Source organism: Manis pentadactyla, chromosome 3 (assembly GCF_030020395.1).
Source record: "Manis pentadactyla isolate mManPen7 chromosome 3, mManPen7.hap1, whole genome shotgun sequence".
In the NCBI taxonomy this organism is placed as follows: Eukaryota; Metazoa; Chordata; class Mammalia; order Pholidota; family Manidae; genus Manis; species Manis pentadactyla.
In genome coordinates, this window is record NC_080021.1 from 216,898,375 (window position 1) to 216,923,531 (window position 25,157).

The 25,157-nt window shown below is 54.8% G+C and overlaps 1 protein-coding gene and 2 non-coding genes across 9 annotated transcripts in view; all 3 read left to right on the forward strand.

Moving 5' to 3' along the window:
- The window catches only part of PRRC2B (proline rich coiled-coil 2B), a 92,340-nt gene extending 67,538 nt beyond the window's left edge, over nucleotides 1–24,802 (forward strand). For 2 of the 7 annotated variants that reach the window (XM_036913522.2, XM_036913523.2), the window contains exons 15-32: nucleotides 460–676; nucleotides 1,344–3,413; nucleotides 4,716–4,909; nucleotides 5,489–5,634; nucleotides 6,171–6,312; nucleotides 7,842–7,924; nucleotides 8,372–8,557; nucleotides 8,700–8,897; nucleotides 9,345–9,431; nucleotides 10,191–10,295; nucleotides 10,441–10,633; nucleotides 11,448–11,545; nucleotides 12,470–12,597; nucleotides 13,153–13,393; nucleotides 16,034–16,213; nucleotides 16,865–16,956; nucleotides 19,005–19,086; nucleotides 20,390–24,802. In XM_036913522.2, the coding sequence (XP_036769417.2) occupies nucleotides 460–676; nucleotides 1,344–3,413; nucleotides 4,716–4,909; nucleotides 5,489–5,634; nucleotides 6,171–6,312; nucleotides 7,842–7,924; nucleotides 8,372–8,557; nucleotides 8,700–8,897; nucleotides 9,345–9,431; nucleotides 10,191–10,295; nucleotides 10,441–10,633; nucleotides 11,448–11,545; nucleotides 12,470–12,597; nucleotides 13,153–13,393; nucleotides 16,034–16,213; nucleotides 16,865–16,956; nucleotides 19,005–19,086; nucleotides 20,390–20,524 (4,577 nt within the window). In that variant the 3' untranslated portion in view covers nucleotides 20,525–24,802. Of the gene's footprint in view, nucleotides 1–459; nucleotides 677–1,343; nucleotides 3,414–4,715; nucleotides 4,910–5,488; nucleotides 5,635–6,170; nucleotides 6,313–7,841; nucleotides 7,925–8,371; nucleotides 8,558–8,699; nucleotides 8,898–9,344; nucleotides 9,432–10,190; nucleotides 10,296–10,440; nucleotides 10,634–11,447; nucleotides 11,546–12,469; nucleotides 12,598–13,152; nucleotides 13,394–14,884; nucleotides 15,022–16,033; nucleotides 16,214–16,864; nucleotides 16,957–19,004; nucleotides 19,087–20,389 lie in introns of those variants that run through there. The other 5 variants (XM_036913524.2, XM_036913526.2, XM_036913528.2 and 2 more) reach the window with 5 other exon arrangements.
- On the forward strand, nucleotides 11,032–11,117 carry LOC118926715 (small nucleolar RNA SNORD62). The gene has a single exon (XR_005030593.2). It is a non-coding gene; the product is annotated as a small nucleolar RNA SNORD62 (small nucleolar RNA).
- LOC118926716 (small nucleolar RNA SNORD62) lies at nucleotides 15,141–15,226 on the forward strand. The gene has a single exon (XR_005030594.1). It is a non-coding gene; the product is annotated as a small nucleolar RNA SNORD62 (small nucleolar RNA).
- Nucleotides 24,803–25,157: the final 355 nt, after the last annotated feature.

Genomic DNA, 25,157 nt, shown 5'->3' on the forward strand with positions numbered 1-25,157 from the left:
TTGGAGCAGGTCGTGCTAGCTCACTGTTCGGTGAGGGCCCCTGGTGCATAGTCAGTTTTCCTTGTGTCTGTGCAGAAAGTCTTTGGGCATGTCTGCTCGCTCAGTCATGTTGCTGACGGCTTGGCCGCTCTGCTAGCACTGATGAGCTCTCCAGCCTGATAGGCCCAGGTTCCGTTTGCTGGTTTTATGTGCCCTTCAACTCAGGGTTCTTAATCTGGCAACTAGGATTGGGCCTCACAGGCCCTCAGAACAGGTCATTTAACATCTCAGACCACATACCTGCCTTAGAGGATCTGCGGTCAGAAAAGCTAAAGAGCCCAGTGATGTCAAGCAGGTGGGGTGCTGTTCCCCCATGGTGGGCACGGGTAACTGTTGTCTCCTTTGAGCCTTTGGTTGATCTGAGATGCGAGCACGGCTTTCTGAACGAGATGACACAGACTAGTTCTTGGCCTTCTACAGGATTGATGAAACCCGTGATGCCCCCAGAGACCCTTGGTGGGGCCAGCTGCCGCCCTGAGGATCAGAACCGCGTGCCCCCACTGCAAGAAAGAAAGGTGACCACCATCGACCCCACCCCTGCGTGGAGCCCAGAGGGCTACATGGCATTGCAGAGCAAGGGCTACTCGCTGCCCCACCCAAAATCAGATGGCACTTTGGCCGTGGACATGCATGTCAGGTGAGATGAAACTTGATCTTGCTGATCTGCAGCTGAGGAAGACTCTCCAGGTCCTAATGGAGAGGGACTTTGGGAAGAGGCACTCCCCAGGGGACATTGCCTGTGGGCGCCGTGGAAGGGATGACAGTGCCCTGGGAGGGCGAGTGTGCTCAGGGTTCCTGGAGTGCTTTTGTGTGAGAGGCACTGATCTGATGGCAGGACTGAAGGCCGGGGAGAAGTCCTGGGGTCAGAGGCAAATCTCACGGAACCGTGGGCACAGGGCCAGGGGGTGGGGGCCCTGCAGGGCAGGTGGGGCCCAGCACGCAGGTCATGGCTCCTTCCCGTGAAGTAAAGCAAGCTGGCCCCCTGGCCCAGCGCCCCCGACTCTTCACGGACTCCGGGCTCCGGCTTGTTCTCGGAACCAGAGGATCCCCAGCTGCTCTCTGTCGCCTGTGTGGCGCACTGAGTCCGCCAGCAGCCACTGCATTCTCCACTCTCTGGACTCCAGGGGCCACCGACCAATCCATGGCCCAGCAGCTCTGAGACGTGTTTAAAGATAGAGCGAATGTTGGTGCTTATGTTTTTTTCTTTAAAAATTTTTTCTTTTTAAAACTAAGCTCTGTGTTCAGCATGGAAACCAGGAACCAGGCTCCAATCACATTGACTGATTTTTCTGGTTCCTTTTCAGGAATGAAAGCTCTTACTCTGCCTCACCCGGAAGGTCAGGGGGCGTAAGTGCCCAGCGCGATCTCCTTGAGGAGAGAGGGGAGGAATACTTGAGTGCTTTTGACAAGAAGGCCCAAGCAGACTTTGACAGCTGTGTCTCTTCTCAAAGAATAGGCCAGGAGCTCTTGCTTCCACCCCAAGAAAATACCCAGGAAGCAGGTGATCCTGGGGGTCACAGCCCAAACCCCAGGTGCCCCCCACTGGAGCCTGACTTTGCCCCAGCTGAGAAAAAGCCAGAGTATAGTAATTGGGACATTAGCCACCAGCCAAAGGCCGCCGGTGCAGCCAGCAGTGTTGAGGAGGAGGCCCCCCGGGAGGAGCTGCCCTTCAGCACCTCCTCCTGGGAGAAGGCAGGGGGCCCCAACAAAGAGCCCCCGCTGGAGCCCGAGTGGACCTCGGAACCCCGGGGCCCTGGCAGCCAGCTCCAGGAGCCTACCGGCAGGACCCGACGGTCAGGACCCATCAAGAAACCTGTCCTAAAAGCCCTCAAAGTAGAAGACAAGGAGAAGGAGCTGGGGAGGATGAAGCAGGAGCTGGGGATGGGGGGTGCCCGCCCGGCCAAGGAGAAGGTGCCGCCTCGTAAGGTGGAAAAAGATGCAGACGAGGAGAATGGCCCCGCACTGGCCAGTCCGTCCCCTCCTACCTCGGAGGGCCAGGGTTCTACTCGCGTGAGTTTGGGCCGTGAGGCCAGCAAGTCTGAAGAGGACGAGAAGCCCGACGGGGCCTGGGAAGCCAGGCCCTCCCGGGAGCCCAGCGATACCGCCCCGACGAGGAGGAATAACTGGATCTTCATTGATGAGGAGCAAGCCTTTGGGGGCAGAGGGCAGGCCCGGAGCCGCGGCCGTGGCTTCAGGGAATTCACTTTCCGTGGCCGGCCTGCCAGCAGCAGCATGTGCGGGGGGGCGGCCCTTGGGGTGCGGGGCGTCTACAGCGGCCAGCGGAGCGGCCGAGGCCGCGGCCTGCGGGAGTTCAGTCAGCCGGACGACTTCCCCAGGGCCAGGCCCCGCCGGAGGATCGCCAGCGAGACCCACAGCGAGGGCTCCGAGTACGAGGAGCTGCCCAAGCGGCGTCGGCAGAGGGGCGCGGAGAACGGGATCGGGGGCTCGCTCCTGGGGAGGGGCGAGAGCGGCGTGGGGAAAGGTGACTTCAGAGATTCCTGGCGCTCGAGCAAGATGTACTCTGAGGAGCGCAGTGGTCCGGACGCGAAGAGCCGGGGCCCTCGGGCCTTTGGGCGAGCCCTCCCGCCCCGGCTGAGCAACTGCGGGTTTGGGCGGAGGGCCTTCGTGTCCAAAGAGTCAGCGCCCTGGCAGAGTCCGAGTCCGGGTGCCTCGTGGCAGGAGTACAGCCCTCCCGACGCGTGTGGGTCCCGGCGACCCACAGACAGAGACTATGTCCCCGAGGCCTACAGACATTCTGACTCTTTTGGCGCCAGGGGCTTCGAGGACAGCCGCCTGGAAGACAAAAGGTCCTTCTTCCAAGACGACCATGTGGCAGATTGTGAAAATGTGGAGAACCGGCCCTTCAGGAGAAGGCGCCCCCCGCGTCAAGACAAGCCCCCTCGCTTCAGGCGCCTCAGGCAGGAGCGCGAGTCCCTGGGCCTGTGGGGGCCTGAGGAGGAGCCCCGCCTGCTGCCGGGGCAGTGGCCCAGCAGGTCCAAACTCTGTCCTGGGGACAAGAGCGGCGCTGTGGGCCGCAGGTCCCCTGAGCTCTCGTACCAGAACTCCTCTGACCACGCCAACGAAGAGTGGGAGACGGCCTCTGAGAGCAGTGACTTCAGCGAGCGGCGCGAGCGGCGGGAGGGCCTCGGGGCCGAGGCTGACTCCCAGGCGGACGGCAGCTTGCCTGGGGCCAGCTTGGGCGAGAAGAAGGAGCTGGCCAAGAGAAGCTTCTCCAGTCAGAGACCCCTGGTTGACAGACAGAGCCGAAAGCTGGAGCCGGGAGGGTTTGGGGAGAAGTCTGTTAGGCCAGGTGGTGGTGAATCTTCTCCCCGTTATGACAGCCAACAGAATGGGACGCCTTTGAAAGCCAAAAGGTAACACAAAAACAAAATCCCAGGTTCTTTTTGTTGCTGTTCTGTTGTTAAGCCAGTTTTTTAAGCAGCACGCCATGCATGCATGTCCTACCATGTGTCAGGTGCCCTCAACTCTCTCCCTCTCGTGCTCCAGAAGGGCCACTGCCCCCCAAGGCTGTTGTGTGTGAGCATCTCCATCACTTGCTCTTGCACTGCTTGTCTGCTTCTCTTGTGGTGTTGTGTTGTTCTTGTTGTGCCTTGAAACCAAAATTAGAATCCTCACTGCAGTGGTCCTCCTGTGGTGGCTGCTGGCATCTGTCCCAGGAGTTTAGCCTCCATGTGTTCTTGGAGTCCCCCAAGGGGCTGCTGCAGCAAGAGGGCATTACCTGTGCAGGGCACTGGTGGGCCCCAGTCAGGCCACCAGGTCCGCCTGCCCCAGGGCTGCTGCCAGACCACATCCTGGTGGGGCATTGGTGGCCTCCGGCCCCGCAGAGATGGTTCCTCCCTGAACGGCTCTGCTTCTGTGCAGACGCAGCACTGCCCAGGGATTGCCACTGCGCGTGGCAGGAGCTGGGCGGAAGTATAGGGGACTGGGCTGCCTGATGCCTGGCGAGCATCTTGACTGCAGTGAGAGGCTCTGTGGTGGATGGTCTGCGCTCAGTGTCAGCTCCCTGTCCTCAGGCTGCTCTGGAGCCAAGGAGGGGCTCACGCAGCCAGCCTCCCTGATCTCGTGGACTGCATGGCAGCATGCGCAGAAAGTCCGCTCCCCACCTCCCAACCTCAAAATCCAGGGCACAGAAACCTGGGGTGTAATTAAGTCATACCCCAAAGAAGGAGCCACAGGACAGTTTGGGATGTCAGTTTAGCCTAGCTTCCCAGGCCCCAGGTTGCCGAGACTTGGCTTTGCTTTTGATTTTTGCCCAAGAGCCCCAGGCCTGGCTTCGTGCTGGGGTTCTGTTTTAAGCTTTCCTGCTCTGTTCTCTCCTTGCTATAGCCCTGCGAGTATGGCACACCGTGGGAAAGAACAGAAGTACTGAGCCCTGGAAAGGGGCCAGGGAAAGGGCTATTTCCCCTGTGAGAGGCAGAGCTCTGCTGTGGTGCTGGTCTGGGGGTGGCCTTCCATGTGGGCTTGCACGTGATGCACCGCTGCTGGCGTGCAGCCCCTGCTGAGTGACAGGTGTGGTGGGGGGACGTGGGCACGCGTCAGGGCCCTGCGTGAGTCTGTGTGAGTGTGCGTGCATGCTGTGTGCGTGCAGCCTTCTCCTCTACCTCCTGGCCTCGGGTCGCTTCTGAGCTAACAAGGCCTCCTTCCTCCCTTCATAGGGCCCCAGACGAGGTCCTGCCTGGAAGCCTGGGCTGCAGCAGTGGGAGCGGTCACTACAGCCTGGAGCGGGCAGCCCATGCTGCCTCTGACACCCCAGAAGCCACCTGTGAGAAGGCAGAGGAGGCCAAGCTGGCTGCTCAGAGGGCAGGCGAGCAGGGAGAGGCCATGGCGCAGTTTGACCTCAGCTATGGAAGTGAGTCTGTCGCCTCACATCTTCAGCGGGAGGAAGCACCCAGGTCGAACCCAGGGCCCCAGCAGCCTCTGCACATTGCTGTTCCCTTTTCAATGAGTGTCTTCGCCCTAAGGTTAAGTCTGGTGCCACAGTGCTGAGCAGAACAGATATGATTCCTGCCCTCCTGTTGCTCACAGCCTTGCTGAACCCCCACAACAGCCCTGTGGTGTCCCAATTTTAAAGGGAAGGAACCCGAGGCCCAGAGAGGTTGAGAGGTTTGTCCAAGGCCAACACAGCTGGTTAGGAGCAGAGCTGGGACTTAAGTACATCTGTCTCTCAAGACTGTTTTCGTAACTAGCACTATCCAGCCTCTTTGATCTGACGTGACAGCGCTAGAGGGGGGCATGGAGCGGGTAGAAATCACAGCCAGATTTCCATACACCCTGGTGAGCCATCCTCAGCTCCTCGGAGGTATCAAGCCAGGGATTGCCTGGCCTTCGGAGTGAGCCCTTCCTTAGAAAGCAGGTGCCTGAGGGGTTGGGTTATTCTTGGCTTCTGAGGAAAGGAAACACTGTCCCTTTTTGTGAAATCTCGGTTTAGGTGCCATCGTTGAAAATTGCGGGTCCAGCCCTGGGGAGGAGAGTGAAGTGGGCTCTGCGGTGGGTGAAGGTTTCATTGAAGTCCTGACCAAGAAGCAGCGCCGCCTGCTGGAGGAAGAAAGGAGGAAGAAGGAGCAAGCCGTGCAGGTGTGGGTCGTGGGCCGCAGGCTGGCGCAGAGGGAAACCCGGAGCCAGAGAGACTAGGGGTTTCTGAGTTAAGTCCAAGAGAGAGGAGAGTGAGAAAGGGGTATTTATTAACCATGCACCGTCTACCAAGCACCCACTGTCCCTGTGTCCTGTGGGCATAGATGGTGCTGCGCTTGTTCTTAAAGAGGGTGCCAGCAGCAGAAATGTGGCTGACGGGGTGTAGACCTCCATCAGCCCTCTATTCCATCCTCCTTCCGCTGACTCGTCCCCCTGGGAGTCACGAGAGTTGGGGTCCCAGCACTCAGACGCTGTCAGAGCTGAACCCTGCATACGTGCCTTGTTAGTGGTGGTCAGTCCCAGTCTGTTGGCTCGTCGGCTGTCCCGGGTGCTTTGGCCAGCACTGTGGTGGGCTGGCGTTGGAGCATTCTAGCATCTGGGGCCCTCTCGGGAGGCGGGGTTTTGGTGTCTGGGATGCTCAAATGTGTCCTTGTTCATGCCTAACAGCAGGCTGTACTACATTCCTTTTCTCTCCTTAGGTGCCTGTCAAAAGTCGGGGTCTCTCCTCCCGTATACCGCCTCGGTTTGCTAAAAAGCAAAACAGCTTGTGCCTGGAGCAAGGTGATGCAACTCTGCCTGGCAGCAGCCTGGGCACTGAGATCTGGGAGAGCAGCAGCCAGGGTAAGGGTTTGGTGTGGGGCTTACTGCTTGGCCCGTCGCCATCTCCCAGACCCAGGGTCTCTTCTTCAGGAGCACCCTGCCGCAGGGGCCCTGATGATACAGGGAGCGTCACCTGCTTCTCAGCTCCCTTGACTGAGCCCAGGGTGTCAGACGCCGTCTCCGTGCTACTTGGCGCTATAGCTCCTGAAGAGATGGTAACTTTTCCCGCCCAGATTTGGTGGAAGAGCAGAGCATTCCATATGTTCTGTCCCCCTAAGGCCCCTCGAGGAGTTGTCTTGACCCTTTGCCCACACTGGTCACTGTTTTTCTTCCCTTGTGGAAGAGCCGCAGATGGCGGCTGGGTACGGGAATAGGTCTGGAAGCTTTCCTGTCTGGGCTAGGTACCCTTTTCTAACCCAGGAGGAAGGTTCTGTCTGCTCCTCCCTAAACGTTCTCTTAGACAGACTTGTGACCAGAGTACAGTGGATTTTACTTTTTGGAAAATTTGTTTCCTTGAATCCTTTGTAAAGAAAATTTCATATCTGATGCTATTTTTCTGTTAACTTTTCCTTTTAAAATACAAAACCATTTTAATCGAGCAGATTCTTGAATTCTGAATTTGGGCAGGGCCCTGCAGGGTACACAGATGAGTAAAACAAGGACATGTACAGCATGCAGGGCAAGCTTCGGGGAATTATCCGTTTCCAGGTTATTTTTATATAAAGCAGCTGAGGCTCCCGGAATGCAGTGACTCAGCCCTAGTGCTGTACGGCAAACCCCCAGGATCCGGGGTTTGAGTTCTTGATTCTCATATTCCTCATATTCCTGGTGAAGACCTTGGTTACAACACATTTCAAAATAACACAGGGAAGTACTCAACTCTGCAAAGTATGGTATCTTTTAATAAAATACTGGTATCAGTAAATTTGGTATTGTGTGTGTATAATGGGTATGTTGGTCCAAAATGCATACCTGCCAGGTGGTCAGGCAGAGCAGAACTAGACTCAGGGTCACCCTCTGTCGTCAGGCCTTCCCCTCCAGGGCTCTGTGGCGGCTGGTCGGTTCCCTAGGTCAGGGGCCCGTGGGTGCTTCAGAGGGTTCCTGGATTGCAGAGCAGCACTTAAGTTTTTGTGCATATGTGCAGGGTCCACAGCTTTTGTTGGAATCTCAGTGGTCTGTGGGCTTGGAGCTTTCAGACACCTGGTGGGAACTGCTAGCTTTTAGAAACAGTTGGCTGAAGGGAGAGCTTCTCCACAACAGAGGTAGCAAGACCTCTCAATGGAGTGAATGAAAAGTCACTGATATGTTTATGAGGGCGTGTAACTGATGGAATGGTGAGAAACATGGTTATTGAAATCTGTCTGAGGGTGTTGGAAGGTCGGGTCAAGCTATCGGACCAGCGTCTGTGCATCAGATCTGCTCACGTGCATGTTGTTTTCAGGGCAGGAGGGCGGGTAGGGGACCTGGGTTGGTGAGCTATACCTAGGCTTGCATTTCCAGCCTGGGTGTTGCTCTCAGATGCCCCAACTCTGTCTTCCTCCTCCTTGCAGCCCTTCCCATTCAGGCCTCGGCCAGCGACTCCTGGACCAAAGCTGCCACTGCCTTCAGCAGCACCGAGTCTGGCTCAGCTGAGGTAAGAGGTCGTGTGCTGCTCAGCTGCTGGGTACATGCGCACACTGTCCGTGTGGCCACCTGCCTGAGCTCTCCCAGGGCCGCGGTGGTTGAGCCGTGAGCAGAAGCCGTTTCCATGGGCCCTGGCTTGTTGCTGGTCCTCCCGATCACTGAGGTTTTTGATCTGTGTGAGGTGCCTATGTGAGAGGGCAGACGGGAGGGGATTTGCAGGGAACACCCACCTTGGGGGGCGAGCACTGAGGGCCTCTCCTTGAGACTGTCACATGCAGGAGTCAGGCAGTCCTGGCCCAGAGCTCGCTGCATCACGTGATCATGGGCTTGGGCAGGTTGGTGTGTTTTCCATCTGGGGCACATGTGTTGGGGCACCACGCTTGGTCTCGCTGGTTGGAGGTCACATTTTGGAGTTTGGGGGTCAGGACTCTAACCCACTTTGTGCCTTGCACAACAGGGTTTTAAGAGCAGCCAGGGAGACAGTGGCGTTGACTTGAGCGCTGAGTCTCGTGAGTCATCTGCAACGTCCTCGCAGCGCAGTTCGCCATACGGCGCTCTGAAGCCAGAGGAGATGAGCGGGCCCAGCCTGGAGCCCAAGGCTGACAGCCGCAAGGAGCAGGCTCAGAAACAGTCTGAGCAAAAGGTAACCTGGGAGGCCTGTTCCCGGGAGCCAGGTCCTAGGCAGGGGGCTCTTTTTTGTCCTTTCCCTGATTGCTGGGTGCTTAGAAGCTAGAGCCTGGGTCCTTCCAGTCTGTGTTTCTCAGCCTCTCTCCTTTCTCATCAAGGATTCAGAACAAGGCTCAGGACAGAGCAAGGAGCACAGACCGGGACCCATTGGCAATGAGCGTTCTCTGAAAAACAGGAAGGGCTCCGAGGGGACTGAACGGCTGCCGGGGGCTGTGGTCCCGCCCGTTAACGGGGTGGAGATTCACGTGGACTCTGTGCTGCCGGTACCGCCTATCGAGTTTGGAGTCAATCCAAAAGTGAGGCTTTGATCCCCCCTTTTTTTTGGTATTTGGAGAGGGAGGGCCGGGGTCTTAGATGGGGCTGTCTCCTAGAATGAGCCAGGAGATGAGAGCTGAGCAAGGCTCCAGTGGGGTGTGTTGGTGTGTGGTCGTGGGCGGGATGTGCTTCTGGCGGCCCTCTAGATTTCTCCACTGACACCAGCCAGGTTCTCAGGCTGAGCGGGCGGGTGATCTTCATTGTCTCTGACAGGTTGGACACTCGGCATGAGCAGAGCGCAGGGAGAGAGGATGGGGGGGACATTCTTTCTCTGGTGCTGTTGGGAACCATCTGGCCCATTTTGTTCATACAGTAAATGCTGCTTAGTGGATTCTTTGAGTTGCTGAGACTGTGGATCAAAGTAGTGTGAATCTCTGCCAAAAGGGGAGTCAGGATGATTTCAGTGGGCTCTGTTCTCCTTTTTTCAGGACTCTGATTTCAGCTTGCCACCTGGTTCTGCCTCTGGGCCTGCAGGGAATCCAGTTGTCAAACTTCAGGATGCATTGGCCAGTAACGTAAGTCTGCACTTCCACGCCCAGCCCTCTTGTCCCCTCTGCTGGCAGACCCTGGTGTAAAGAGAGCCCTGTGCGGTGCTGAGGCCCGAGAAGGTGGGCCAACGCCAGCTTCTGAGGAGGCAGGTCTGAGTTTGAGTTGTGGCCGTGTCTCTAGCTAGTCACATGTACTCAGGCAAATTGCTTAAATGTTCCAAGCCCTGGTTCTGTGACCTTAAAATGGGATATTATAGGGATATTCCTAGGGTCTGGTTTACCTGGCATTCTTTGATTCTACAGTCTTCCAAGTTCTGAGGTACGTTGCTGCATGAGGCAGGTTTCTGCACTCTTGAGATTTATCGGATCCCTGTGATGTGCAGAGTGATAGATGCTGGTGTCTGTGAGAGGAGGGTCGAGCAGTTGCATTTCTGAACATACGTTACCAGGGACCTTGTTTTTGCAGTTCTGGGGTGGCACTGAGACAGGACCTGGGTATCTCCAAGCTAGGGTGCTGGGAGCCAGTAATCCTTATGTGGAGGAGACATTTCTACCTGGCTGGAGCCCTCCATGGGATGCAGGTGTGGGGGCTCCACAGACTTGTGTCTTAGGTCTTGATGAAGGCAGCTACTTGGAGGAGATAAACTGTGATCTGTGTTGCCAGCTGCTTCATCTTGATGATCTCAAGTGCATGTGGCTAAACCTGGAGGTGCATTTTGACATTTGATGTGCCGGATGGTTTCCTCTGGCCGCCGTCGTATTCCATGGTTTCATTTCCTACTCCAGGCCGGGTTAACACAGAGCATTCCCATCCTCCGGCGCGACCATCACATCCAGAGGGCCATCGGCCTCTCCCAAATGTCCTTCCCCACCGCCGACCTCACTCTGAAGGTAAGGCCAGCCCTGAGCTAGGCGCAAGCCACATGGGTGCCTTCGCTGGTGAAGAGGTGGGAGTGAGCAGCCCCCCCCCACAGCTTAGGTTTGTGCTGTCCACTGCCTCCCTGGTAGTAATTTTCATTCCTCCCCTCACTTGAAGATGGAGTCTGCACGCAAGGCTTGGGAAAACTCACCCAGTTTGCCGGAGCAGAGCTCTCCCGGAGGTGCCGGCTCGGGCATCCAGCCCCCGTCCTCTGTGGGAGCCTCCAGTGGAGTCAACTACAGCGCTTTCGGTGGGGTTTCCATGCCGCCCATGCCCGTGGCTTCTGTAGCACCCTCTGCTTCTCTTCCAGGTAGCTCACCCCGTACCCTGCCAGCTCGGGAGCCTTCTCCATTCACTTCTAAGAGAAACCTTGGACTGACAGTCCTAAGCACCCCTACACCCCCTACCTTGACTTAAGGGGTGTGTAGAAGGCAGCTGTATGTCTAGGCTGCGTGGCCCTAGTTTCCTACATGGTGCAGATAGCCTGCGTTTCCTGCTGTGTTGCCTTGGCCTAAGCAGCTCAGTGCTTTTAGTTACTGATCCCTCCTCTGTAAAATAAGAGCGGGCTGGGGGACATGGGGGAATGACGTTGTTGTACCTGGAAAATGCTCTGTATCAGTCGAGGCCTCAGTAAGTGGTAGCTGTTCTTATTGCTGTGTTGTTTCCCCAAGGGAGAAGGTGGGCATTTTGAGGGCACAGTTGCCAAAGTCTCAGTGATGCAGTTCCAATAGATCCTTCTGACCCTCCACTGTGGACCCAATAGCAGGGAGATGAAGAGGAGAGTGACTGAGAGACCACAGCAGCCCTCAATTGCAGTGAAGCCCCTCCTGAGTGTGCAGCAGTGGGAGAATGGTTAGGCGGGAAGGGTAGACTGGAGCCCGCCCCCTCCTCCTGGACCCTGGTGCTGCCGCCTCCCCAGGTTTCCTGTGGGTGCATCGGGTGTGTCACAAGGGTGTGGTGCTGCAAGCACAGGGCCAGGAGTCAGTCTGAACCAGCTCTGTGCGCACTGCCTCTCTCCCACCCGTTCCCCAGGAAAGTGTTCCCACGTAGAGTGTCCCCCAAAGGGACATTCAGTAACAGTGAGACGTGATCCTATTGTGCCTCCTCTCGGATTCTGTTTCCAGGCAACCACCTGCCGCCTCTGTATCTGGATGGCCATGTGTTTGCAAGTCAGCCCCGGCTGGTTCCTCAAACGATACCTCAGCAGCAGAGTTACCAACAGGTGACAACAGCAAGCCAGGTGGCCTGGTGGAGGATGGGGGCTGCCGCACACGACATACTCTTTATTTCTTCATTTTCTGTATCCCTCACATGTAATGCCCAGCACCTGGCACACCATGGCAGCCAGTAAATGTTCATTGAACAAATACATGAGAGAGAAGGAAAAGGATTGGCACTCAGTGTTCCAGACTCTACTTAGTTTCCCTTTCTCAGACTTCTGCTCTCTGTATCTTAGCTGGGGAATTCACTGTAATGAATTCTCTTTGGTAATCAGGTATCCTTCTGATGAAGAGAGGAAAGGCCTAGACTCCAGGCATGGATTCAGTAGAAAGAGGTAGTTTTAGAAGTGAGCAGGTGTTCGTTTTTTCACAAGATTGGCATATTTTTATGCTGTAAGGGGATGATTTCTGGAAGTCTCCTTTCTGACGTTGGTGTAGGGCCTTCCAGATGGCCCAGCCCCTGCAGGCCAGGATGGTGAGGCTCTGGCAGGGGCAATGTTTGAGGTCCAGATTCAGGACAGAGGACTCGGCCTCTCCTGACCTCTTTTTAAAAAATGCTCTTAAATATAGTACTGTTCCATTTTGCAAGAGTTTGGTTTCCATGTAACTGGATTACACTGCACATGTTCTCCTTCATGTGCGTTTTCCACTTGCCCTTATGTTTACGAAAACTCCCTCTGTTGATTATTGTAGCTAGGATTCATTTTTGTTGCTGTACAGAACCCAGTATAGTACTACCCCATGGTTTAGGATTGCTGCAATGTTTTGCTTTTTCCCAAGAGCAGGGGAAGCACAGGAAGGAACATGCTCAAATTCACGTTTTGTGCGGTGTTCCAGCTGCCACGTGGAGAGGGGCCCGGGGAGTTGGGAGGTGGGGAACCAGTGAGGAGGGCACTGCAGTTACGTGCCTGGCATCCCTTCCACAGGCTGCCGCTGCCCAGCAGATCCCAATCTCTCTTCACACGTCTCTGCAGGCTCAAGCCCAGCTGGGACTGAGGGGTGGGCTCCCTGTCTCCCAGTCTCAGGAGATCTTCAGCTCTTTACAGCCCTTCAGGTGAGACACAGGGACTAGGGGGGCTGGCAGCTCACAACCAGGGAGTCATACCACTGTGGCCTGTAGATTTGTTCTTCGTTCTACTGTTGCTCTGTGCTTCTGTTTCGGGGTAGGTTGGGAGTATGGTGAACCGTCACTTTGCAATTCCTTACTATCGTGCTGTAGCAGAGGCCGTGGGCCTGACCTGCACGTCCCATGTCATCCAGCCCATCCCTGACCCTTCCTCCCACCTCCCCCCACCTTTGGCCTGCTCTTGTAGTGTGTCTGATGTCCTGTGCCTTTGGCATCGCCTTGCACAGCCTGGATGTGTCCATTTAGTTAATCCACTGGTGTGCGAACTGTGCGTTCCCAGACTAGCAACAGCAGCCCAACGTAGGAGCTTGTCATAAATGCAGATTCTTGGGCCTGTCCCAGACCTTCTGAGTCAGAAGCTCTGGGGTCTGGGCCAGCAGTCTGTGTTCTGGTAAGCCCCTGGGACATTCTGGTGCACGCCTGTATGTGTGATCACTGGTGTACTCACACCCCTGACCCCAACCATCTGTCTGCCTTTTACAGATCTCAGGTGTACATGCACCCCAGCCTGTCACCGCCCAGCACCATGATTCTCTCTGGAGGCACAGCCTTGAAGCCTCCATACTCGGCGTTCCCAGGAATGCAGCCCTTAGAGATGGTGAAGCCCCAGTCTGGCTCACCCTACCAGCCCATGAGTGGAAACCAAGCCCTGGTCTACGAGGGTCAGCTCAGCCAGGCGGCCAGTCTGGGCGCCTCCCAGTTGCTGGACTCGCAGCTCCCACAGGTCAGGAATGCCGTCACTCCTACTCCAAAACACTAGGTCTCGTTCCTTCATGCCTGTTGGTCCCTTCCATTTGCCTCTTGGCTGACCTGCATACTGTAGGAAGGACCTCCAGTCCTTTGGCCCGCAACATGGTCTCTCCAACACAGCTCCTGTCCTAGTTCTCGCTGGATTCTGTGTCTGTGTAGGTGATGCCTCAGGTGTCCGTCCCCCCACAACCAGGTCTCCTTGCACCATGCTCTCTGCTCACAGTCCCGTCTGGACTGGGCTGTCACCTCTGCTGCCATCTCCAGCTTAAGGATCCTGCCCAGTCATCACCTCTGACTTTTCTGACTCACTGTGTCTAGCGTGTCAGCTCTAGGCCTGCTTTTGCAGCACTTAACACTTAAGGACCCACTTTCTTCCTTGCCCTAGTGAGTGGAGCCACTCCTTTGCATTGGTACACCCCCAGCCCTCCACGCACTGTGTCCACCTTGGGTAAATCCAGCCCTACCGCTGCTGCAGCTGTCTGCTGGGAAGAAACACCCTGTCCAGACGCAGCTCGGGTTGAATCCACCTGTGCCCTGTCGGCCCAACTCCCTCCGGGGGTCTGGGTGCCCGCCTGCGCCTAGTTCAGTCAGTCCCCACCCTCCTCGCAGCAGTTTCAGACTTGGAGCTCCAACCTCAGCGCCTTCTACTCCTACCATGATCTTGCTTCCAGTGTTACCAAGGAAACATAACCAATAAAAAGGAAAGAACTTGTGCAAGCTCCCACTGCCCCTCTCCTTCCACAAGGGTGGTCTGGCCGTGCTTGGGGGCCCTGCTGCCCCTCCGCGGCCCTCTGTCCTGCCCTCTCTGGGGCACTGCTCCGCAAGTCTCCTACTTCTCCTGTGTCAGATGTCCTTTCAGTGTTCAAACGTGCAGGAGGACCACCCTCAGGATGGGGGTCCTCCTGATTACATTCTCAGCCACCTTATTGTTCCCTTTAAAAATAAAACTTCTTTTAAGGACACCAGGAAAGGCCGTGTTCCCGAATCTGATGGTCTACTCTTCACTGTCTTCCTGCTGGCCCATCAGCAGCATCGGACCCCAAGGTCATCCCTTCTCCTTTGGACTGCGCTTGTTGCTCAGCTCTCAGGATGCTACTCCTGGTCTTCCTGCCGCCTCCCTGAGGCCCTCTTCGTGGTCTCTGTTGATGTCGCCTCCTTGCCTCCCAGGCTCTGTCCCCAGGCCTCTTTCTGTGACTCGAAATCCTCTTCAAATGTCTGGCTTCCAATTTTCCCAGATTTCTATCTTCAGCCCAGATCTGTCTCCTGAACTAGATCCCGCAGGCTGCCCAGATCTGTGCTGTGGTGTCTCATGGCACCTCAAACCTCCTACCATGTGCAGACTTTATGTCCAAAGCATGGTTTCCTCGGGTCTTCTCATTGTCCGGTCTGTGGCATGCTGGGGCCCTGCTTCCCCTCACAGCCTGTCTGCTCCCTCAGCAGGTCCTATTTCCTCTTCCTTTGAAAGGTATTCAGAATCCAGCCATCTCTCATGCCTCACACCTGCCACCCTGCCCAGGTGCTGCAGGAGCTCCCGCCAATTCTGCTCTTGGGCCCTGCACTCTGATCTTCACACAGCAGCCAGGGTGCCCCTTTAAAACACAGGTCAGGTTCCTCCACACCCTGAGCCAGTGCCTCAGAAGTGGCAGCGCTGTCTTTATCTTTGTCCCACACGCTGTTGTGTGCAGGCAGGAGTATGGATGTGAGGCTCTGGCTGCCACACGTCTCAGTGATGCAATTCCAATAGATCCTTCTGACCCTCCACTGTGGACTCGATGGCAGGGAGATGAAGAGGAACGTGACTGAGAGACGGAAAGTGGCCCACCCTTGTCCCCTGTTCTGAGAGCCTCCAGGCCCACCACTCATGCACCTGGTTCTGGACTTCAGAGTGGCATCCCACCGTATTCTTCTGTTGTAATATACTTCAAAGGGATTCAAGAGGCGCCAGTTTGGTTGCAGGAACCCCAAACCCCAGAACCCAGTTGCATCTTGTTTTCTATCACCTTTGGAGGTGCACAGTCAATGAGTCCTGCCTTTTGTGCTGCACGAAGGGATACAGAGAGAGCCTTCTGCCAGCCTCCTCCTTGGGGGCTTGCCTGGATGTTACTCCCTAAGAAGCCTTCCTGGCCTCCCCTAACTCCTCTCCTACCTCCGGCTTGCACGTTGCACTCTGGGCACCCTGCTGCTGTATTCAGCTGCACTTCCACCACCATTTCCTGGGTCTGGCAGTGTCTGGGCACTTCCCCAGCGTAGCGTGTTCAGTGAACCCTTTTGTGGGATGAAAGCAGCGAGGGCTGGGGCACAGGACCTCTGCAGACTCAGGCATGGTGCACTGACACTGTCCCTGTGCCGCCTGGTCCTGCGGTTGTTTCCTTGCCACCTGCTGATGTCCAGAGATGAGATTTGTCCCCACCACTGAGAGTGTCAAATCTGGGGTGACTTCTGCTGTACTCTAATAGAAATCCAGAATCTTCACTACTGGGCAAAGACCTCACTTTAATTCTTTGGAAATAAGAATCTGAAGTGCAGTATGTGGTTGCTCTCGGGTGTCCGTGTAAACAGTGGTTGGCGGCTGTCTCCCCAACATCGATTCCTTCTAACTGTCCCTGTCATCCAGCAGCTGACAATGCCGCTGCCTGGCTCCCAGCTGCCTCTGCCACGGTACGGCTCTGGGCAGCAGCCCCTGATTCTGCCACAGTCCATCCAGCTGCCGCAGGGGCAGAGCCTCTCTGTTGGGGCCCCCCGAAGAATTCTTCCACCTGGGTCTCAGCCTTCGGTCCTTAACACCAGCAGAGAGGTAAGGATGACTCCCTGCTAGGTCCTGGGGAGGGCCCAACCCTTTCTAGCTATTTGAGAACCATTGTTGTGGCAGAAAATGCCAAAGGGCTGGGATACAAGCTCCTGGCTTCACCAGACCACTGATTTCCTATTCCTGAAGGCCTCTCAGAACCCCTGGGTTCGCGTGTAAGCCAGCAGTGTGAACACGCGGGGGGGGTGTTACACAAGGACGGCACGTGCAGCTGGCACCTGAGCATCAGAATGGCCAGGTAGCACCTGTGGAGCCTGCTTTACACACAAATTCTAGAGATCCTGACAGCACATTCCCAGGGCTGGGGTCCAGGGGCCTGCACTCCTCACCAGCCCCAGGGGCTCTTCTAAGGGGCTCTGCTAACCGTCTCTGGGGGAGGTAGGTGGTGGTCACAGCACAGTCAGTGCCCTGTGGCGGTGTGGCCCCGCCCAACTCAAAGAACAAATACAGGAATGGCTTCTCCCTCTGAGGACAAGTCCTCAAGCCCAGGTGGAGGGGAATGCATGCAGATTCCTTTAGAAGATACATTTCTATCTGGAAATTCTCAGGGGCCCTCACTGGCTATGCCCAGGGTGGCTTAGCAAGGGCCAGGCTGTCTCCAGGGCCAGCGAATGACAGCTTGCCACTTGGTCTCTTCAGTCCTCTCAGATGGAGATGAAGGGCTTCCACTTTGCCGACAGTAAACAGAATGTTCCTTCAGGAGGCTCTGTGCCGTCGCCACAGACCTACAGGTAAAGAAACGCCCTGGGCTTGGATGCTGTGTAGCTGAGCACTTGCTGTAGATGGACGCGGTGGTCCAGGAGGGTCTGTGGGCCCCAGGGAGAAGAGCAGAGGGCTAGGCCAGTGGGTCCATGAAGTCCCAGTGCGGGGACACACGTGTCCTAGTTAACCGCACCACAGGAGGGTCAGGAACTGGGGGAGTGGTTTTTCTTTGAATCATCGTAATAAAGGCTCTGGTTTGGGAGAGCTTTCTAGAAAGGAAGGAAAAGGACTAGCTAACATTTTAATAGTATTGGGGCTGACCCTGACTGCTCACAGCTTTCTCACTGGACTTCAGAAAAGGATTCACTGGCCAAGGAGGCACAGACCCCGGGAGGGAGTCGGTTCCCTTTGCTGAGCCGCACTCCCTGCACTGGCCTCTGACGCTGCCGGGACTTGTCACTGCTGCACTTGTGGGGCCACACTTCACGCGGGATCAACTGGCCCCTTCTCTCTACTTCCTCTGTATCTTTCTCTGCCTCCAGCAACTGTCCCAGGTCCCTTAGCTGGTTCAGAGGTGGCTTTGTAGGAATTCCTGATTGAGTTCCTATATTAGTAAGTCAAGAGAACCTCTGCTTCTCTGGACCTTTTAGCCCTTGAGGAAGTGTGCTGGGTTGGCAGGCAACATGCTCTGGCTGTGGGCCCCAGGGTTGGTACAGTCGACTCTTGTTACATGTGGGAGATTCCACCTGTTGGTACATAAGTAACACAGACCCAGGAGGCTTGCAGAGCCGTGTGAAGCCAACCGCACAGCGCCAGTGTGCCATGAAGTCCCTCCGCAGGCATGCCCAGTTGAGGACTCTTGCCAGTCGGGTCACTGTCTCTGTGAGTTCTTGCTGCAGTCACTCTGCTCATTGTTCTTAGACGTCGAGGCCGAGTCCTCCTCTGCCACATAATTCCATACTTCAACTGCATTTCCAGAGAAAGGGATTTTTATGAAATTTTTCCATGTTGTCATCTTTTCTGTTCCTGTTTTTACTCTTGGCTTCACTTATTCTTGTTTGTTTTCTGACCATGTTTTTTACATAGGCCCAAACAACAAAACTGTAAGAAAAATAAACATGGATGGCAGCACAGAACAATGAGGATAATTTGGAAGAAAGAAGGCAGCTTCAAGTATAAATAGACGCTGGCGTTCCCTGCTGCCACAGGCAGGTTTTAGCAGCGTCTGGTGACAGGCAGATCTAGAATATGGAAGCTCACCTAACGAGAGTCGCCTGTGTCCCCTCAGTTTAGGAAAGGCGGCAGCTGTATTCTTGGGGAGAGTATTTAGAAAGTATAAGCCTTAAACCGGTAGCCTTTGTTTTGTCGGTGTTTCAGTGGGGCTGGGAAAATTGGTGTATTTTTAGGGAGCAGTGTTTCCCAAGGGTTCTGCCAAAGAAGGGTTTCCTGGTCAGCCTTGGGGGCGCGCTGTGTCCGAGATGGGCTGTGGGAGTCACGCTGCTCAGCATGGGGTCTAGGTGGCCCCCCCTGCTGGGAGGCCTGTTGAACTCTGCGCAAGCCCTTCTCTTGCTTTTTGACCACAGAATCCTTTCGTTCACAGAGCACCTCGTTAATGTACATGGGAGCTAGTTGTCTGGTCAGTGGACCCCATCTGGAAAGATGTTCTACATTTTCCTTCCTTTTGGTATCTCTCTCTGCCCCTCCCTGCCATGAAAAGTGAAGACTAGAAAAATACTCGGCATAATTCTTATACCAGGTTTATAGACCATTTGTGTGGGTCATGGAGTCATGTAGGTCCAGACCTTCTAAACCCTGAGAGAGCTGGTGTCCATCCATGTGTGTGGTCAGTGTCTGCCTGTAGCCGGGGCGTGGGCCGTTGCCCCCTCAGGTGCGTCTCCACGGGCTGCACTGTCCACTGCCCCTCGCCCCTTCTGCATGCTGGCTTTCTGAGGTCTTTGTTTTCCTCCTCTGTTGGTGAGGTCCACGAGCCTGAGCCAGGGCCCGCCGTGTGCTGGGCTTGGCTCCGTTTCCGTGGTGACGCGTGTGTGTTCTCACCCCCTGCCTTTGGTTTTTTCAGGCCTAGCTCTGCTAGCCCCAGTGGGAAGCCCTCTGGATCAGCAGTTAACATGGGCTCTGTGCAGGGACACTACGTTCAACAGGTAGAAGATGGCTTTCCAGACCCTCCGGCCCCGGACGCTTAGGCCCGTCTCCAAGCGCCCAAAGAGAAGGGCCCATCCAGCCCGTTTGAGTGCTGCTATTAAAAAGAGAGGCGTGCCCTAGCACTTAAGAGCATGGCGCCGGGAGCCGGCAGCCCGAGTCCCTCCTGGCAAAGGCATTTCTCCTCTTGATGGGCGTCTGGATCCTTCCTTGTCCTGCAGAGAAGGGAGGATGCGGATTCCTCTGAGGTGGTGACGCCAGGAGGAGGACAGTACCCCATAGCAGTGTGGGCTGTGAAGGCCCTGGGACTCGGTTAGGTCTGTGGGTCAGCTCTAGAAGCTGGGGCGTGTGCCTGCATGGGTGTGTGTGCGTGTGCGCGTGTGTGCGTGCACCTGCCAACTCTAGTGAGTGCTGTGTCTTGTCTGTGTCTTGGCTGGGTGGGCTTACAGATGGAAGGTGTTTTCCATTTTATAATAAACAGGATATCTCAGTATCTTTGCCCTCAGGTACTGTCTTCTTTGCTTCCACTCTAAGATGTGACAGGCTGCAGAGCTCAGACATGGCAGGCATGGGTTTTCAATAAAACAGCATTCTTGGTGCTGGAAGTGGAAGGTTGACCACTCATTTCACTCCTCCTAACTTGGCTCTCTGGAGGTCACTCCTTGATTGCTTCTAGAGCTTCTAGAGCTTTCTTAAGATTTCCCACCCACAGCTGTATGAGGGGCAGAGTCAAGGCCACTGCTCTGTGATACACTCCACTGTGCAGAGCTGCAGACCAATGGGACCCTGATGGGATCTCGAGGTCAAGCTAGGGTCCTGGGAAAAGGTTTCCACAAAGTGGGAGCCAGGGACAGTCAAAGAAAGGGGAGAAACAAGTCTTCTAGACTCCCTGCCCTGTTCAGCACAGTCGGGGGTGCTGAGGCTCATGGGGTATCCTGGGATCGCCTCAAGGGCTTTTAATCTGAGGGGTGTGGGGTGCACTGATTTGAAAAGGTTTTCCCCCATTCAGCTTTGGATATGGCCCCCCCACTCCCAGAGGCCCGTGGGCATCACATAATGCTTCCAGAGGACCTGGCATCTTCCTGCCTCTCTGATTCACTGCACTAAGTGACCGTGGGAGGGGACAGTCTCACGCCAGTGTCCTTCTGGGAGAGTGGCTTCTAAATAAGTGTAGGCCTTTGAAGAGTGGACTTCTCAGGGTAGCTCTTCTCTGTGACTCAGGAGCAGGAAGGGGGTGGTACGAACTGTATATCCAAATGTTTCTGCATAAGGGTAATAACTTTGTCTCCATTCATCTGTCCAAAGGCAAAACAACGAGTGGATGAAAAACCCAGCCTGGGAGCCGTGAAACTGCAGGAGGCCCCTTCGACTGCCTCCCAGATGAAGCGCACTGGGGCGATCCAGCCTCGGGCCGTGAAAGTGGAGGAGAGCAAGGCCTAAAGGTGCCTGGCCATGCCGCCCTCTCGAGGACAGTGCCTCGACACAGCCGGACTCTTAGGAATCGCACCAGGTCCATGTCCCGCTGCCTGGCCCGGACTGAGAGCTCTTCCTCCTCTTCCCTACTTCTGAAAGCTCATTGTCCAACCAGCTTGCACCCGTGGATATATGGCATCGACCTGCTTGCTTTAATACAGGACAGACAGACAAGCAAACGACTCCCATCCCGTCTCCTCTCCACAGCCAAGCGGAGTGGCTCAAGGCCTTTGTGCAGTGTGTCACCCCTGCCTCCTGCCCTGTCCTCCTCCTGGCCAGGGCGCTTCCTCCGCAGTGCTTCCTCCCCTCCAGCCCGTGGGTCCCCAGGCACATTGGTTTGACAGCAGGGTCGTTTTAGTTTGAGGCTCTTTGTTTTAAAAAGCAGTTAAGGTTTTTACAAAGGAGAAAAGAAAAGAAAAACACGAGCTCTCTCCATATAGCTGAACTTTTCTACGTCCTTTGCCGTCCTCTCCCCAACCCCTCCTCTAGTCCAGTGGTGTCCTTTAGCCTCCTGTTGGGTTTGATGTATCACTGCGACACCTTAAGAGACGACTTTTAAGAATGCATCCCTTCCCACTCCCTCTCAGTTGGTTAACCTTTGAGGGTCCTTGCCCAAAGAAGTGGAGGTTGCTTAAGACACCCCTCGTGAATACTCCGATGTCCAGCAACATGCTTTGGAAGCAGATTTGGGAGAGGTAAGGTGTTCCGGTTGGGTTCCAGCTGGCCTGATGGCTGCAGGGAGCTGATGGGCAGCCCAGTGAAGTGGATATGTTTTAGCATAAGAATTACGCAGCATTTCTGTCTGGGACTCTTTTAAAGCTAGCGGATCCTGACATCTAGGCTCCTGGAGTGAGTCATGAGATACCAAGTCACTGGTGGTTTCCAGTTTCACGTGGACGGTGCATGGACAGCACCACAAGCCCCCACCTGCGTCTCCGTTTATGGGGCTCCAATTCCCACACGGACCCCCATCCTGGAAGCCTCCCGAATTAGGCCCTTCTTTCTTCTAAGCCTCTTTCTCATCTGGATCCTCCTGTCCCTCCACTTCGTCGTCAGAAACTGTGAGGTCCTCCACATGGTCACCGGTGTGTGAGCAGCTGCTCGGGCTGGTCTGCAGCAGAGGTGTGCAGTCCGCCGGGTGGTGGGGAGGCTCCTCTCTATCCTCTTCGTTCCCAGCAAAGGGTTGTTGGGACAGAAAGGCCTGAGCTGGGCAGCGGGCATCAGTCGTTCCCGATGGCCACGGCTGTGTCCAAGGAGCGGACGGATTGCAGGGCTCCATGGTTCCAAAATAGCCTGGGCGGCCTCAGAAAAAGGACAGCCTCTTAAGTCTACAGAGCCACCTTTAGCAAAATGTTTGTGTGAGTCGTTTTATGCTGGTTTTGGTTTTTGGGTCATTTCTCTTTTAAATAAGAACTAGAAGGAAATCATCCCCAGATTCTGTCATTCCAAGGAAAGGGGAGGGGAAATTTCAAGCTTTGCACATGCCCTTCAGAGTAACTAGCCAGCCGTCCACCTAAAGGAGTTGCTGCCTGGCCCCACCGGTGGTTCCAGAGCAGCCCTGGCTCAATGGTGAGCAGGAGTGGGCAGGTGTGTGCCCCGCGGGTGTGCCAGCCGCTCGGCCTGTAGTTGTAAGCCTAGGATCTAGTGGAGAACATGGGGAAAGAAGCACCTTAGAAACAGCTGAAGAAACTTGTGTTGCCCTTTACTGCTTTAAGGCAGTGTGGGGGGGGCAGCCTCCTTAGCAGAGAGTACCCGGGTCTCCTCTGGGTGTTACCTGCAGAGGGCCAGTCATCTTGAAAGATGCCCCACTGCTTGATCTGTAGCTTTGACCATCCCCCGGCTTACCTCCACCTCAGACCTTCCTTCTTCCCTTTTTTTTCCTCATCCCCTGAATCTTTACTCTGAAGTCCCTTCTCGAAGGGCTGCCCACCTGATGGAGTTGCCACACTCGCCTGCCCTGTGTGCTCGGCTGCCCCACCCTGAGCCCTGCGGACATCTGACTGCGGCCCCTGCTGCAGACAGGCTGCCCTGACTGAGCTCCTCTCCAGCTGTCCCTGCAGGAGCCACACATTTGCTGCTGCCTGTGCACTTAGAAACACAGCCAGACCCCTCACACCTAATTCCAGTGCACGTTGTCAAAAAGAAAAAAGGCTTTCTCATTTTGAAATTCAGTGTAACAGTTCTAGATGCTGTTACAAACTCAAGACGTACCCTTCAGGTGAACCTGCCATCAGAGTGACAGTACTTCAGAAAAAAAAGGGTCACCTGTTCTCCAGCCCTTTCCTCTACCCATGTATTTCCGCCCCCCCACCCCAATAAAACAGAAAACACTAGAATTTATTTATATGTATTGATGTTGTAGGTCTAGGTGAAAAAAAAGTAAATGTTTCACTTTTCTATTTATATATAATGTCTGAATTATTCTGTGCAGGAAAGGCCAGGAAATTGCATGTGAAGTTCGGTGCATTCACCACCTCTGTGTGCCCAAGCTGCAGTCTCCCCTCTAAGATCCAGATTCTGAATTGGCAGCTGAGGCAGTAGGCAGGCCTTGGGCCTGCCCAATACCCCGTCCCTACCTTGGTCTGATTAAATGCAGTTTTTAGTGCAGAGATGTTTTAAGGTGCAATATCTCTCCCTTTCATGTGGTTTTAGAGCCAAGCTCAAAGTAACAGGACCTCAGATCTTATTTTGGTTTCAAATCCCCAGCCTCAGAGTGCAAATCTATGCAGGAGCCTGGATGCCTTTGGTGGGAACAGGTGTAGACCAGCACTTAGAGGTTTCCTGCTGTTGAGATGCGGGGTGGGGGTGTCAGAGGCCTCTCAACTGCACCTATGTCTGCTAAATTTGCCCTCCCAGTGCTGGCAGCTTTGTCCTGGTTGATGGAGCAGCCCAGTGCTCAGCAACCCGTGACCCTGCAACAGGGTCTGTTCAGGTAGTAAAAATCCCAGAGTGTGGGGCTGTGTATCCAAGTGGTGCCCTCCACCTACCAAACACTTCTCTGCCCGCTGTATTTGGTCTGTTTTTTTACTGTTGCTTCCCCCTTTTTATCCACATTATTGTTTTCAAACCTGGAATTCATTCACATATGGTCCAAAATTTATCAAGGGGGAAAACAAGGGAGGACTCCTCATACGTTCAGAAATGAGTTGCTCCAGGTCCAAAGCTTGGTTGTCCCAACCCCTTCTAGGGATAGTGGGGTATCTTGTCACTAAGTATTGGCATCATGTCTCTCCAGCTATGCCGTCACCCTCCTGTCTTTGGAACTACTTTCAGGATGGCAGGTAGGTTTGTGAGTGACGCACACACGGCCATGCTCAGAACTGGCCCACTGAGTCAGTGTGGCAAACATAAAGCCCCCTCCCTGCTGTTTGGTTCCCTTCCATCAACTAATTGCATGTTTCCTCTCAAATATGTATTTGTCCCTTTTCACTTCTTGTTAGAGCAAAACCTAGGTGGGAAGGTCTGTTGGAAATGGCCTTTGACAACCAAGGACACACAGTGTGCTTTGTTGTGTTCTGTGATGAATGGGAAATGCAGACTCGGAAAGCCAGCCCTTCCTGTTTGGAAGTGTGGGACGGACCTAAGATAGGTCACTGGGACAGGAGTGGCTCAGTGTTGGGGTCAGACATTGTCCCCCAGCTATGCTCTTCACCGGGACCATCAGCACATTTTTGGCCAGGGACCTTCTAGCACACCTGACCTTGCTGTTCAGTGATTCTCCACCCCAGCTGGATGGCCTCCAGGAGTAACAACATCCCTAGGGCCCTGTCATCACCATGTTACAAGGTCATGGAGTAGAAATTTCTACGGCTCTGGATGACTTTCTTCATTGTTTAAAGAGGATACTGTACTCTTAAGCTTTTGACCTCATGCCTTGCATAGTAAAAAGGGTTTGGGTATTTTTGTTATTTTTTTGAGAGGGTTGTGTTTTGTTTCCTTTCATTTTTATTTTGGCCTTTCCTCTATGTCTTTTCATGTAGAACAGATATTTGAAAGGGCGGACGATGGCTAAAGGTGTAATGTGCAGCTTGTTTATACATTATTTCTGGGACGCTTTTAGTTTGAATGGGAAATGGAATCATGGACTGGCCAGGCCATGGGGCACACTTCACCCTTTGCCCTTCCCTCTGGTTCAGTACCTATTGTTTCTCCTTTCAAATATGTGATTGTACTAGCTCTTTCCATATGAAAGAATTCTCCTTATTTAAATAAAAAAAAAGTTTAAAAAAAAACACTAAAACTGAACATGCTTTCTCAGGCTGTGTCCCTTGATTCTGTCATTTGATTAGAGAGAGGGAAGTGTTTTGGTTTCAGACAGTTTAGGTGGAAACAGGAGTGAGTTGGCTGAAATGCATTGACAGGAGAGAGAAGGGCTTGAAAGCTACGGCAGAGGGGTGAGGGGTCAGCATGAACAGCCCCGCTCCTGGGGGTGGTACTGGGGGGGGTGGCAGCTGCTTGCCCCCTGCTCCCCCCCACTCCCATGAGGAGGGAGGGGGTGCTGTCAGATGAGGTACGCGTTTGGTTTATGTGTTGCCACTGCTAGTGTCCCTTTCCTTTTGGTAGGAAAGAGGAACAAGCCGGGTCTGGGGCAGTGAGGGCT